The sequence below is a fragment of the Calliphora vicina genome, chromosome 5 (assembly GCF_958450345.1).
Source record: "Calliphora vicina chromosome 5, idCalVici1.1, whole genome shotgun sequence".
Classification (NCBI taxonomy): domain Eukaryota; kingdom Metazoa; phylum Arthropoda; class Insecta; order Diptera; family Calliphoridae; genus Calliphora; species Calliphora vicina.
In genome coordinates this window covers 73,708,879-73,724,145 of record NC_088784.1, presented here as the reverse complement: position 1 = coordinate 73,724,145, position 15,267 = coordinate 73,708,879, and the positions used below count along the sequence as shown (strand labels likewise).

The 15,267-nt window shown below is 30.8% G+C and overlaps 2 protein-coding genes across 2 annotated transcripts; one reads left to right on the top strand and one right to left on the bottom strand.

The window, feature by feature from the left end:
- Positions 1–4,138: 4,138 nt before the first annotated feature.
- On the bottom strand, positions 4,139–11,184 carry LOC135960344 (transcription factor Adf-1-like). The gene is made up of 3 exons (XM_065511614.1): positions 10,616–11,184; positions 5,751–6,080; positions 4,139–5,651 (listed from the first exon to the last, which is right to left on the bottom strand). Exons 1-3 carry the CDS (start codon positions 10,776–10,778, stop codon positions 5,275–5,277), a joined length of 870 nt encoding a protein of 289 aa, XP_065367686.1. The 5' UTR covers positions 10,779–11,184; the 3' UTR covers positions 4,139–5,274.
- Positions 11,185–13,522: 2,338 nt separating this feature from the next.
- On the top strand, positions 13,523–14,667 carry Xpac (DNA repair protein complementing XP-A cells homolog Xpac). The gene is made up of 2 exons (XM_065511500.1): positions 13,523–13,706; positions 13,769–14,667. The coding sequence occupies exons 1-2, from the start codon at positions 13,588–13,590 to the stop codon at positions 14,478–14,480; spliced, it is 831 nt and encodes a 276-aa protein (XP_065367572.1). The 5' UTR covers positions 13,523–13,587; the 3' UTR covers positions 14,481–14,667.
- The last annotated feature ends 600 nt before the right edge of the window (positions 14,668–15,267 follow it).

Below are 15,267 nucleotides of genomic sequence, written 5' to 3'. Positions count from 1 at the left end.
CACGTATTTGAACAATGCATTGCGGTAGTATTTGTTAGCAATTTTTTTTTTTAAATATTAAATTCACTTTAATGTAAAACACATAAATCCATAGCATAAATATTCTTTTAAAACGATATATAAAAAATAAATATTTTTGTGTAAACAAATTTAATCTTTTTTCGTATTTATTCTTTTTTGTTAACTTGTTCAACAGTTTTTTTTCTACTCCCGGCAACAAGTTTTCTTTTGTGTATGTATTTATTTTCCTATACGATCACGATCTTGTTTTTTTTTTGTGTACGCTCGTTTAGTATTTTTCTACTTTCGTCCGCTTTAACAACCAACAACACCAAGAACTAAACTCAAACTAAAAGAAATAGAGGAAAATATGTTATATCTCTTCTACTCTTCTACTTTATTTCACTTTTCAACAATACTGGTACTAAACCAGTATTATGGTATTGCCATTTTTTGAGTAGTGGAGTTGAGTGAAGAGAAAGAGAGAAGTCGGTAAATTAAAAACTGAACTGTTGTATCTGCAACGGTATTATCTTATTAAGAAGTATTGCCATATAAAATATTATTTTATACCCAATAAACCAAACGATATCATCTAGGTGAAACAAATTATCATATGTGACTAAAGTGTACCTTTTCTTATGATATGAATTTTCCATGAAATTATGATATTGTTTTCGCTATGTTTTCCACAATAATCATAGTAAAATCGCCATGCTACACATTTTATTCTGAATTTTATATCTGTTACACTTAAAGTTTTTCATGGACATTCCCCAAATTGTTCAATCCTGAAAAATTTCCGGGAAATTGTGCGAGAATTCCCGTGAATTATTTTCCTTAGTTTTATGTGATGTATTTTGAATTTGACTTTTTCTAAAAGATGCTTAAAGCTCCAAAACAAATGCATAAGATTCATACAACAAAAAATATTTAACACGAATAGACCAATAACAAATTCATTATTCAAATTATTCCAAAAACTCTTGAATGTTCAGGGCTGTCACAGAATTCTATTCCGATCGAAAGTGGAATTATTTTTCACAAAGTATTTTTTTTGCAAATTAACAGAATTAATTGAAATATTACGAAGGTAGAACAAAATCTAATGGAAATTGAAGCCATTCCGATTTTAACGAATTCTAAATTCTTAAAATTTAATATTTCCGTGATCCCTGGAAATTTAAAAAAAATTAATCCTGATTTCCCGGTAAATGAAAAAGTGAGGGAAAGGAAATCTCTAGTTATACTACATATTTCACCATAATACTGAAAAACATGTTTGCGTATTTATTGCCCACAATTTAAATGATTTAATATTTATTTTGTTTTCATCTTTCGTATATGTATTGTTTGAAAATTTTGAATTCAAATTATTTTTCTTTTTGAACACAGAAAAAAGAAATTACCGTTACCGCTAAAATACCATTATCGATATAATCGTAAAAACGTTACCTCTAAATATCGTCACCGATATTCTATAAAAATTTTAAATTATAAAAAAAAACTTGAGAATTGAGTTTATAGAATTTTACCGTTACCGATCTTTCATACCAATATTTCATATCTTTCTTTTGCGAGATATACGAAAAATAAATAATAAAATCTCAATCCAGGACAAAAATTTTGAGGAGACCATTTTAGTTGGTAACAGCGACACCTTATTTTTCCTCTATACAATCGGGGCCATCCTAAATACATATAATGGAAATTATGTCTTTTAGTGCTGTAATATTATGAATTTATATTAAACCTGACCTAAGTATATAAAGAGTGTCTTATTCAGAGATGCAGTTTTACTTATATATTGTTTATTTTGTTATAAAACTGAACAAATAAAAAAATATAAATTGTTAATATGTTTATATATCTCCGACCGTTACTTCATCGGCATTGTTATTCTATATTCACCCAAATTATTTGGATTATCCGAATGGGTTAAATTAATTATTTAGAAGTTGGCAACGCTACTAAATGTTCATATTAATTTCAATATGGTAACACTTATTTTTAAGTGTGGTTCAGTACCAAACTATCCAAGATGGTTGGTTGGTGTCTATAATATTGGACATACATAAATACATATGGTAAATTTAGACGTAACGGTATTTAGCTGTAACTGTAATTGCAGTACTTTCGGTAATGAAGATATCAGCTTAGCAAAGCTTGAATGCACCATATCTGCTACACATTCAAACAAAATTTTAATTTATTAAAAAAATTTATTTATTGGCATTTCCATGATAAATACAGACTGTACTTAAATACTATTTTTCAGACTGTTACTGTTCATTTGAATTAGGGTTATTTTAACGACGTAAATTCAAATTTGGAATTTTTCGGAGGATTTGTAAGCGATAAACGAAAAACTCCTAAAACAATAGAGATATTTAACCCCGGTATAGTGAGTAAATGCACGATAAATAAATAAAATTTAAAAATTAAACATTTTACGTAGATGGAATCTTTTGCTGACCAGAGGTAGGAAATGCACGGTAGTGTAGAGAAACTTAATATATTGAATATGGTCGATATCAGAATTATTGGATTTTCTTAATTTATATTTCTTCTGAGCAAATGGAAAACATTTCAATATCCTTGATCGAAACATAGAAGGAGTTTTATCTATAATTTCATGTGTATCAATAGGAAATGTGCACTGTCACAGAACTCCAATCCGATCTTCAGAAAAAGTATAAGAATATTCTGTTCGGAATGAAACCACTTTCAGTTTTCTATGAGGAATTTATATTATTTTGTAATTATACCCTTCACCTTCGTGAGAATGGTATATATAAGTTTGTCATTCCGTTTGTAATTTCCAAAATATAATTTGGAAATAATTATAAAGTATATATATTCTGGATCCTTATAGATAGCGGAGTCGATTAAGCCATGTCCTTCTGTCTGTCTGTTGAAATCAACTTTCCGAAGCCCCCAAATAACTTACATACACGATTTATAATATCTCCGGAATTCTTCCGGCTCGGTTGCTATATATAAGAAAAAACCAGGACAAACTCGATTTTTTACCTATTTTTGACCTATATCTGGATTACTAAGTCATTAATATAGACAATATGGATATCTACTCATAGATATTTCAAAGACCTTTGCAACGACGTATATAAGACCATAGTAAGTTGGACCTACAAAATCGGAAAAAAATGTTTTTAACCCGATTTTTTTTTCACCAACAGTTTTTTTTCGCTAAATATTAAAAATTGAAAAAACACCAAACAAATTTTTAAAATTTGAAAATAAAAATTAAATTAAAAAAAAATGTTGTGGAAAAATTTGTTTACAACAATTGAAAAAAACAACTTTGGAAAAAAAATAAATTTTGTTTACCTAAAAATATTTAAAATTTTTAATTTGAAGTATAAATTGGTGAAGGGTATATAAGATTCGGCACAGCCGAATATAGCTCTCTTACTTGTTTTTTTATATTTTTATAACTTTCTTTATCAAAAATTGTACTTTTGTTTTAAAATACAAATACATATGTAGTTGTTGAATTAAAATCGGAAAAATCGAAAACACAATTATATAAATTTACACATGCATAGTGATTGTGTTAGTGCAAACGTATGAATGTGTTCAGTTACTTGCATGTGTAAACGCCAGGTAAAACGGAATGGATCGGAATAATAGCTGCGGTATTGAAACCATTCCGATAGATACCCCCTGTCACTTAATTACATTCCGATCGAAAGTGGAATTAATTTTTTCGGAGTGAAACCATTTTCAGTTTTCAAAGTGGAATTGATATTGGTTTGGAATTACTTGTTTTTCTCAAATTTGTATATAATTTCTTTACCAAAAACTTGACTTTTGTTTTATTATACAAAAACTTGCCAAACTGAATTCGGATATACAGAATTATTAACTCTTTTGGATGAAACTAAAACAAAATCGATTGGAATACTTAATACGAAATTGAAACCATTCCAAACGAAATGCGTGACAGGCCTGAGTGTCACTTAACGTTGTGGTTCTACACAGAAATATAAAGGAATACAAATATATTTAAGTATTTCCAAATTTGTAATCTTATTGAAGTGTGCGACTATAATGTATGTGACCATAGAATTGCCCATATGTATATTCTTAAAATACATAAAAACTCGCACTGAAATTTGGAATTTTGTTAAATTTTTTTTTATTCATTTTCTTTTTATACAAAATAAGAAATGTTTACGTCTGTTGGTCTCTCTGTCTGTCTGTCTTTTTTTATACATTTTAGTATAGTTTAGGATTGTAAATACTAAGACTTAAGCTAAATATGGATAGTCCATGGATACATACTTAAAGCTACCAAAAAAATGTTATCTATATACATTTGGGGGATTCAAACGGTCTACTATTAAGTCATATTGTCATAATGTCCTAATATATTATGATAATTTAAACAAATTATTGTTGTGCTTCAAAGTTCTAAACTAATAACCCCCATTTTCTCTATATCTGGTTATAGTTTTTCGTAACGATAAACCTCCAATTAACATTTTTTTTTGTATGAGAACTGTCAGTTTATCGTCACGATAAAAAATAACCAGAGATTGAGAAAATGGGGGTAATACTTTTTGAACTATGTTTATTGTTTTGTCATTAAATAACACTTTTGTGTTTAAAGCCCAACAATTTGTTTAAACTATTATAATATATTAGGACATTATGACAATATGACTTAATAGTAGGCCGTTTGAATCCTCCAATTATTACTATAGTGCGATATTGCTGCAGCAAAAAATAATCGGTAGATTATGGATGGCAACCGAACTTCAGTTGCATTGCCAGAGGGCAACCACAAATTGCTGGTTGCCAATTACCACCTTGTAATACCATTTAGGATACTGACAACACAACTTTAGTTCGGTTGCCATCCATAATAGACGCATAAATGAAAACAGGAAAATAACTACAGCTATTATAATATAAACCCAAAATCTATATTCATGGCAGTTGATAAGATTCTCTCTCCTTATTTGCTTAGCAAAATTACACACTACAACGCTATTTTGTAACCAGCAGCAACAGAATAATCACCAGGGGCTAGTCGTCTTTTAAAGATTTTTGACTAGTTGACCCATTGGCAATCTCTTCCAATACTTCTTCATCCTCCTCTTCATCTATGTCATCGTCTTCCTCCTCCAATTCATTACCTTCTACTACTGCTGTATTTAACATAGTTTCCTGTTGGGGTTGGGGCTGCTGTTGTTGTTGTTCAAATTGAAATATACATGATGTTTTATCAGTTGTTATCACCGTATCTCAGTATTTATTGTGTTGTGCCAGCAACTGCATATCTGTGAGATATTTTATTATGTGAACTTTTGCTTCTGCTTTCTGTCGTACGCCCAGCGTATTTAGCATATCCGTAACGACCATGCCAAAGGACTGATCTTCAGCGCTAACGCCTTGATTAATGCTATTTTGAAATATCTTTATCGAACTTAACATGTCATGATGTTGCTGCTGTTGTTGTTGCAGTTGTGTTTGCTGCTGCTGCTGTTGTTGTTGCTGCTGCTGTTGGTCATCATCGACAATACGTTCACGTTTCATAGCCGGCTCATAGTAGTAGGTCTTTTGTTCTTTAACAGCATTATTAGCTGCAGCCAGTTGAGCAGCATCACCAGTCAGCACAATAGCTAAAATAGAATATAGAAATGTGAAAAAGAATTAATTGGTAAATTTCTTATTAATTTTAACGCGTATTTAAGTCATTTAATTATCACCCCATAACTCACCATGTTGATGTCCCGCCAAAGCTTGTGTAGTTATGGTAGCACTACCATTGAATGGTGTGGTAAATAAATCGACCACCTGTTGTTGTGTTGTCTGCTGGTGTTGATGTGTTTGTTGTGGAGCTTCCACTTGGGCTGTAACCGTATTTGTGGTAGTTGCTGCCGGTATACCAGCTGCTGTAACTTTCCCCAATAATGATTCGCGATACTGTCGAATGGATTCCATTAGAAAGGACATCTGTTTGAAATAACGCCATCTCGAGTCCTGGCTTATTTTCAACTCGCGGGCAAATTTATCACGTAAACTTTTCCATCGTTTGGTACATTTTTGTTCTGAAATAAAATATGAGAATTAATTAATTGATTATAATAAATTGGTATATTTAATGCAAGTTAAGTTATACTTATGAATATCTATTGGGTAGCTAACTTTTAAATTCGAATAAGTTTAATTCAATAGTAATTAGATTTTTGTCCTAATCTGAAACCGAGTATTCCGTTCGACGGCGATTAATGAACCCAAAAAAAGATCACGTAAATTTACATACATTATTAGTATTCTAGTGTGAAAATATATCTAATCAAATCTACAAAGGGTTAATCATTGATCCCATAGAGAAATACACAGTGTATTTCTGTATTGTAATCTAATTGGACAAAAACGACAACACTGACACAAACACAGATGCGCTAATAAGGGAATTTACAATAGTATTTTTCTATGTGCATGTGTGACCAAACAGAGGAAGAGAGAAAAAGAGAAAACAGCACGTGTAACACGAAAACAGCAAAGAAACAGAGAAATACGACAAAAGGCAAAGTAGAAAACGAATACGACAACGTCGTTCATTAAAAAAAAGTACAGCTGCGTAAAATGGACGACGTTCATGAACAACCAATTACACACATATGTATGGATGTATAAAACGAATAGCAACAAAATATACACAAACATATGTATACTTACATATAGCACGACAAAGCAACAAAAACTTTAAATAGGTTGTTTGCCATGTTGCCATATATTAGTTTAATAATTTCTTCAAAAATTATGTTTACTCTTCATTTTTGTTCTACTTATTTATAAAATTTTGTCACATTATTATATAATTTATTTGCTTGTAATTGTCAAAAACCCAAGTCTGTTGTCAAAAACCTAACTCTTTGTTTCAGACATATGATTTGTTGTATTTTTGTTTGATAAATTATCTAATGTTAAAACTTAAATTGTAATGAAATGGCACCTCTAGCAAACTACTTGGTTTATGAACGACAGCTCAGTAACGTAGTATTTTTTTTTGCTAAATGTTTTTGACGGGATAGGTGACGACTTTATTCAGTTCATGTTTTTTTTTTCGATATCATCTACATACATGTGTATGAACTATAGATACCCCTCTGCTACCACTAAACCTCGCTGCAGCATATGATATGATGTCCAAATTGGCAGCATTTTTTTTATTTTTTAATGGAACTCTTATAATGGTCTAATTTCAATGTTTTGTATATAAGACATTTACAAGGATGGAACCAAGGTGTAACTATTATATGGTGGTGTTGATAGCAGAGCGAATTATTTTTGTTCACTTGTTTGAAGGCTCGAGCTATCAAAGTATTTGTTGTTGTGAATAATACAACACACGTAAAACCAACAAAATAACAGGCAGACTTTGACAGTTCCAACCAACATAAAGAAATTTTGTAGTTGTAGAATCGACATCACCTTATAATGAACTCGTCTTGGATGTTAAAAATGACAATAATTTGCCGGATTTTTTCATTATATGGGGTGTTATTTCATACCAAGCTCTAATCAAAGTAGTTTTAAGAGTTTCACCGGTGGTAATGTCATATTTTCATAAATTTTTTTAGAACATCCCAAATGTGTCCTATAGGATTTATGTCTTGTTGACAAATCCATAGATGTCCGAGACGCAAACTATAAGCAACTAACTTAAAATTTCATTTCAAAATACTCTTATTCAAATGGCGGTCCTTATTAACGGCGATAAAAACCAGTTGACCCACAACATCTCCGTGTTTTACTAGAGTTATCAAATTTTTGAGATTAAAGTTCTGTGTTGGATTTTTTCCACACTCTGGAACGATCATCACTTCAAGAAATATTGTATTTACTTTCAATTGTAAATAGAACAATGAAAAATGCTTTCGCGAAGCTTGTGAATTTTAGCGTTAATCAGAGGCTTTTGCGTATGACTCTGTTCCTCAACCTATTATTATTAATAAAAATTTTATTTTCTTAGGATGAATATATTTATTGGAGTATTTTACAATACCATCACGTTACCGCCTCCATGTTTCACAGTCTTGCAAGTATTCTTCGGATTGAGTTCATCTCTTACCTTTCTCCATACAAGAGACTCATCTGAAAAATAACGTCCCAAAAATCTATTTCTTTATTTACATTAATTTTTGCAAAATGTAAAGTTTTTTTCGACTTTTTTTTATTCACAAACTACTCGTGATTGCTGTCTTTTCCTTTTTGAAACGTTTTATTACTATCTGAATAGTTGATTTTGATCTTCCAATTTATTATTATTTCACGTTGTTCAATAGTTAATACATTTTTTTTTCTCACAAACACTTATTAATTAACTTTTTAACTTAATAAAAAGCTTCGCTTAAATGTATCATGATGTAAGCGTAGGATAACGGTTCAATTCTGTACGAATCAGAGATGTATATATTAGTAAAAGGTACATTAGTTTTGCGGCGATCATTTGTGGTTTATTTAAATCTTTTTTGTTACTTATTTCGTAAGTTTTTGAAAATATTTTGATCTTTTGCATATAATCATATAATCTAATAAAGTGCATACAAAGGAATAATTAACAAAGATTACTTTCGTCTAATATATGAACAAATTCGGGAAAACTATTTCAAGTTGGTGGGTACCAAGAATCACTACAGTAGCCCAATAAAGTCTACATACAGAAAAAATAATTGTGTTACGTTAATTTAAAGCAGTTTTTTTAATGAAATATGTATATAATAATACACGTCTTATGTCGAAAAATTCAAATAACGCGTAAAAGTTCACCGTTATTAGAGTTATTGATTCTGAGTAAAATAGCGAAAAATTGATTCTTGGTCACGCCTACTTTTGGGTGGGCGGGGCTTCTAAGTTTCATAATATTTTGAACATTAAATCCCAAAAAACTAAAAAAAATTTCGTTATTTGACTAGGAAATATTGCTAAATCCGTGTTAAGTGATGTTTTAATTTTGTTTAGTATGAATTTTTTTAACAAATACCTATATTTTATTACTTTTAACTTACAAATACAGCTTTCAATGAAAGAAATTTAATTTGAATTCCTGTATGTAGACTTTATTGGGATACTGTGTATATTATATAAATCGAATCAGACGTAGTCTAATTTCGGTGAGTATTAAACCCCCTTTTCAAAAACACAGTAATAAGCATCTGCATTGCCAAGAAAACACACATGCGCTTATACGAAAATGGTAGTTTTGTACATGTGTGCCTATAAAAATATAAACAGCAAAATAAATAAGAGAAAATGAGAGGACAGGAGAGAAACAGCAAAATCAGACAAAAATAAAAACAAATAAACGAATACGACAACGTCGTTCGCAAGGCGAATTAATACAAGGTGGTGTTAGTTCTACAAAAACAACGATTGGTCTTAACAAATGTCAAAAAACCAAAATGAAAAATTTAACAAATAAGTATTTAAACTTAATATAGTGTAGATAATTGAATAGTGAGGGCTTTACTTATTTATGTAAACAATAAATATTTTGTTAATAAGCTTAGAATATGTAGATATTTAAATATAAAAACAAGATTTGACAATTGTTAGAACCAAAATGCGAAAAAAAAAATTATCAGCTGTTTGACTGACTCCACCTTGTATAAATTCGCCTTGGTCGTTCGCATTAAAAAAAAAGTACAGCTGCGACAACAAAATATAATAAATACAAACAAACAACAAAAATACAGGGGCAGCGCGACGAGGCTGATGTGATGAGTTGACGACTACAATACAGCAAAAGCAAAATTAAAGTAGGTTGATTCGTTGGCAACGACAGCGTATTTCCACTTTTTTTTTGTAATTCTCTGACGGGACAGATGACGACGACTTTTTTCAGTACTTGTTTGTTTTTTTGTTTGCGTCTGCCATCACTAAACCTCGTTGAAGCCAACAATGGTATGATGTCCAACTAGGCAGCGTTTAATTTTTTAAGGGAAAAGATTCGTTTCGAGCCAAAGATTTTTATAAAAATATTTTTCATCGACTGTTCAAAACTTTATTTTAAGTGCAGTGCTCCTAACAAGCGGTTAAATAGGTTTTTTTATTTTTTATTATTAACAAAAATGTAATATGCATACATACGACATCCATATGTATCTTATTGTTATTGCTGCCTAATATTGAATATGAATTAAATGTGTTGTTTGTTAGTTATCTTCTCTCTCATTTTATAATTTCTATAAAAATTTTATTTCGGTCTTCGTTGTCGTCGTAATAAAACGATTGAATATTTACATTTCTGTATACAGAAAACAAAATAAGAACAACAACATTAACATACATACACACGCCGTGTTGTCAAAAAAAATTTAAAAAAAGTAAATATTCAGCTAAAAGTTACATGTAAAAGTAAAATTTATTGAAAATAAAATGTTAGAGGAAACTTTACCTCATTTTTCATTTAAGTACAAAGAGCTGTTCATTTGTATAAAATAATTATGTTTTACATAAATGTACTGTACATAAAATAAAACAATGCAAACCCCTTTTCAGTTGTGGAAAACTTTTTAATAAAAAAAAAAAACAAAAATATACATATTTGCTAAGGTTCCTACTTATTTGAACTTACCTGGCACGCCTAAAGAATCAGCAATTTGTTTCCAGGTTTGGGCTTTTCTTACAAAATGTTTATAGTTAAAGTGTGAGCGATCATAAATGACGGGGTTCATCTTAACCGCCTCTATAAGGTTTAAATCAAATTGCTGTTCAATAGCTGGATCCATTTTATCCATTTTGTTGGCTTTGTTATTGTTTTCTTTTTTTATTATCTGTTAAAATCGTGAACAATTTCTTCTGATAAGAAATTGATGCTTTATTTGACGACGCAACTTCAGCGCCTAAAAAAATATCCACTGGAGCAATTTGTATGCTAACGTCGATGAAAAAGTTTCTAGTCTTGTTTTTATTTTTCAAAACAAAAAAAATTAGATGGTGGCACCGCTACTGCACAGTAAACAATTCTTGGTGTTGTATGTTTTTTCTTTTGTATTTTTTAAAAGAAATCCAATTGCAAAAAATCTCTTGTTTTTTTTTTATTTTATAATATTTTTGTTTCAAGTAGTCTACTTCATCTGCACTGAAAAACCGTTTTGGTACGTAAAGACGTAAACGCCGACGTGGATGCGAAGTAACTGAATAATGTTGTAGAGCAAAGAAATCGAAAAGGCTGTTAAAAGTGTAGCTTTGACGTTCGGCTACAGTTGACGTCTCGTATACAGACGCAAACATAATACCAGTGCACTCACCAATTTAATCAACACACACACAATTATAAACTCTCTCCATCCCACTCTAACACAAACATGTAATACTTTCAATTATTTATTTAGTCAGGGGTGGTCTGCCATGAGGGCACAATAAGGGAAACAACTCACCCTTTTCATGTTACCAAGCACAAGTGGAGGCCATGTGTTTTACACATGATGATGATATTTTTTTTTAAACTCAGTTTTCGCCTAAAGAGTGTCACATTCAATTGATTTCGTATATAATGTTAGCAATTGATTTTACATAGAATTTACCTGTTAAAATATCCAATATATTTTATCGTTAGCATAGATAAAAGGGTGGAAAATGCAAACATACATACATTGTATGTATGTTTGCTTACTGCAAATTTTGTAGTTTTATTTTTTGGCAAGTGGGTGGATAGGGTGCTGCTACGTTTGTAAAGTCAGTTAGGAAATTAAAGAAAAATTTTGATTAACATACTTTTGATTGCCCTTAGACTATAGTAAGCTCGATCGATAGCTAGGAAACACTGAGTATTAACTATATGTATATAGTCGCACAGTGTTTAGAAATAATTCGGTATCTCAGGAACTATTGGATACCTACCTCAAAGTTGGTCACCACGGGTCTCACATTTTTTAAAAAAATCGCCAAAAATCTATTTATGATCCGAATGAGCTGAATTTTAAAATATAAATAGCCCTTGAGAAGATCTACAAAAAATACGCTTATTTAGGGAGATATTTAGGTTTATTTATTTTTATACCCTTCACCTTCGTGAGAAGAGTTTGTCATTCCGTTTGTAATTTCCACAATATAATTTTCCGACCCTGTAAAGTATATATGTACATATATTCTGGATCCATATAGATAGCGGAGTCGATTAAGACATGTCCGTCTGTTTGTTGAAATCAAGTGTCTGAAGACCCCAAATATCTTCGGGATCCAAATCTTCAATAAATCTATCAGACATGCTTTCGAAAAGTTTCCTATTTAAAATCAGCAAAATCGGTCCACAAATGTCTGAGATATGAGGAAACAGCCAGGACAACCTCGATTTTTGACCTATATCTGAATTACTAAGACATTAATATAGACAATATGGATATCTAATGATAGATATTTCAAAGACCTTTGCCGACGTATATAAGACCATAGTAAGTTGGACCTACAATGGGACAAAATCGCAAAAAATATTTTATAACCCGAATTTTTTTTCTCACCAAAAAAAAAAATTTTAAATTTAAAAAAAAAATTTTAAATAACAATTCGAAAAATTTTTTTTTCCAAAAAACTGGAAAAAAATTATGTTTTCCTAAAAATATTTAAAATTTTTATTTGGAAGTATAATTTGGTGAAGGGTATATAAGATTCGAATGTATGTAGCTCTCTTGTTTTAATTTTGCTCGATCCTTTTTTTGTTTTTTAGATATGGCAGTCTTACGGAGGGTCGAAATTTTGTTTAAAAAATGAGCTGTATTGAATAAATAAAAACAACTTGCTAACAGTCCCTTTCGTCCCTTTAAAAAGTTACACGCATCCAAAGTTGTAATATATAAAAAGGGCGGTATTTGTTACGTTTTTTTTTCAAAAAGGTCCCTATATTTTTTTCTTTTCGGGACTATACAATAAAATTTAAAAATGATCCAAAAATAGAACTTAAGGCAAATGCGTGTAAAGTAAAATTTGACTCATTTAAGCGGGCCTAGACCCCACCAGACAACGTATTAACATGTCCATGATTTTCATAATTCAAAAGTGTGATAATTTCATTTATCACACTTGGGTGATAAATGAAAACAAAATACCTATTTGAATTTTTTAAATAAAAAAGCAGGCATTTATTTTTCGTCTAATTTATTTCGTTTACCATCTATTCGACATGTTAAATTGGAGACCCTATGATTCGTGCTTTGGCTTATGAGGCATCGGGAACCATTTATTTTAAAACAACCATTACATTTCCTTTGAACGCGGTTTTTTAAAACTAAACAGTTTATTCATTTATGATTATAGTTTTGATATCAAAACACATTGCTAACTAAAATCGCCAACAAATGCATTCCAAACATCTTATTGGTATACAATCCACATACTTTTCGTAAATCTTGGATAGGTTATTACGATATTAACTTTGCTAACTTTTATTGTTATATGAACACACATAATATTATGCTATTGAAGAACTTGTTATCAATCATTATGAATGCCGACATATAAACGAAGAAGATTTATATTTGTTTATACCAACAAATTGGCGAACAAATTTGAGAAACAGTTATTTGTGGAGAAAAAATAGATATTCTGGAAATGTCTGAGGATAAACCTTTAACGGACGCACAAAAGGCGCGCATAGAACGCAACCGTGCAAAGGCATTGTGTCTGAAACAAGCCAAATTAGTAAGTCATCCTTATGCTCTAGCAAAAAAGTAAGTACGACAACCGAATAACCACAAATAAAAGTAATATATAAATATATGAAAAATGCTAGGGACACGAATGCTGGAGAAGGCACTACATCCATAATTAAAGTGCAAGGAACTAAATATATTGACAGTGGAGGTGGTTTCTTAATTGAGCAACCAGTACAGGCATCTCAAAATTCACAAAATGGTGAAATTCCGGGCGTGGGAGGTGTAGCGAAAGTGGTAAATGATGCCATTGCCATACCTGTGCAGTATGAAGAATGCTTGGAGTGTGCCGATGCATTTGTGGATTCATTTCTGTTCGATAGCTTCAATCTTGCTGTCTGCGATAAATGCCGAGATCCGGATGGAGAACATTCATTGATAACGCGCACCGAAGCCAAAGCAGAATACCTTTTAAAGGATTGTGATTTTGATAAAAGAGATCCTCCATTGCGTTACATTAGCCGCAAAAATCCTCACAACATACGTTGGGGTGAAATGAAACTCTATCTGCATTTCCAGGTACAAAAGCGTGCCATGGAGGTATGGGGTAGTGAGGAAGAGTTAATGCGTCAACATGAAAACCGAGTTGAAAAAAGAGAAGTTGGAAAAATACGTAAATACAATAAGGAAATGAAGCAGTTGCGTATGGAGGTGCGTAGCAGTTTATACACGAAGAAAACCAAAGCCACACATGCCCATGAGTATGGCGAAGACACCTACAATGAGGAAGATGATACCTATACACATTCTTGCAAAACTTGTGCGTTTACAGAAACATATGAGAAAATGTAATGTTTAGTTAAAAATGTTCAATTATAATAGTTTAGTTTTTAATAAAATTATAAATTTTTCTGTGAAATTATAGAATCTAATTTAATGAAATGTATACATATCGTGCTCGTTCAACAATACTGTATTATTTTTTATTTTATCTTTTTGGCAAAAAACAATAAAATGGATATGCAACTGAATACAAGAATTGATGGATTTTCTTAATATTGCGGAATTTTTGTTAATGAAAACTTTCTTAAGCTTTCTTTTGTCTCCTGAATACTTAAAAGTTATTGAGTTAATACAGTATTAATGAACGAGTGCAATATGTACATCATAAAGAAACTAGTAGGCATATCATCAGGATCCATTAGGATTTAAATCACAATTAGTATTACATATAAGTATACAGAAATTCAACTTTCTATGTCTTCGCGGATATATGTATGTTAATCGAGTGATATAAAAAACGAGAGATTTTAAAAAACAAATAATTGATGTTCTGTAAATCACATGATTTTTTACGTAGAAATAGTTTTGTTTACTTAAATATAAAATGAGATAATCATGTGGATTCGATTTACAGAAGATAAAAAAATATGTAAATACGTTTAAAAATTGAATTGTTACTCGAATTTTATTGACAGAACAGGGATTGTTGTAACAGGTCTGCTCTTCCTTGGGAAGAAAAACTTCCGATTGATATAGCTGTCGCTGAGTATAATATCTTTGGCCGAGTGAGACTAATGGGTCGAGTATGGATGGCAACCGAACTTCAGTTACGTTGTCAGTAGCTATCGTTTCTGTT

Excerpts from the sequence above, each read along its gene's own strand:
- LOC135960344 (XM_065511614.1), bottom strand. The coding sequence starts at position 10,778 with ATGGATAAAATGGATCCAGCTATTGAACAGCAATTTGATTTAAACCTT. Across the intron at positions 6,081-10,615 it reads TGATTCTTTAGGCGTGCCAG|AACAAAAATGTACCAAACGA; the intron begins GTAAGTTCAAAT and ends ATTTTATTTCAG. Across the intron at positions 5,652-5,750 it reads TTTGGCGGGACATCAACATG|CTATTGTGCTGACTGGTGAT; the intron begins GTGAGTTATGGG and ends ATTCTATTTTAG.
- Xpac (XM_065511500.1), top strand. The coding sequence starts at position 13,588 with ATGTCTGAGGATAAACCTTTAACGGACGCACAAAAGGCGCGCATAGAA. Across the intron at positions 13,707-13,768 it reads CCTTATGCTCTAGCAAAAAA|GGACACGAATGCTGGAGAAG; the intron begins GTAAGTACGACA and ends GAAAAATGCTAG.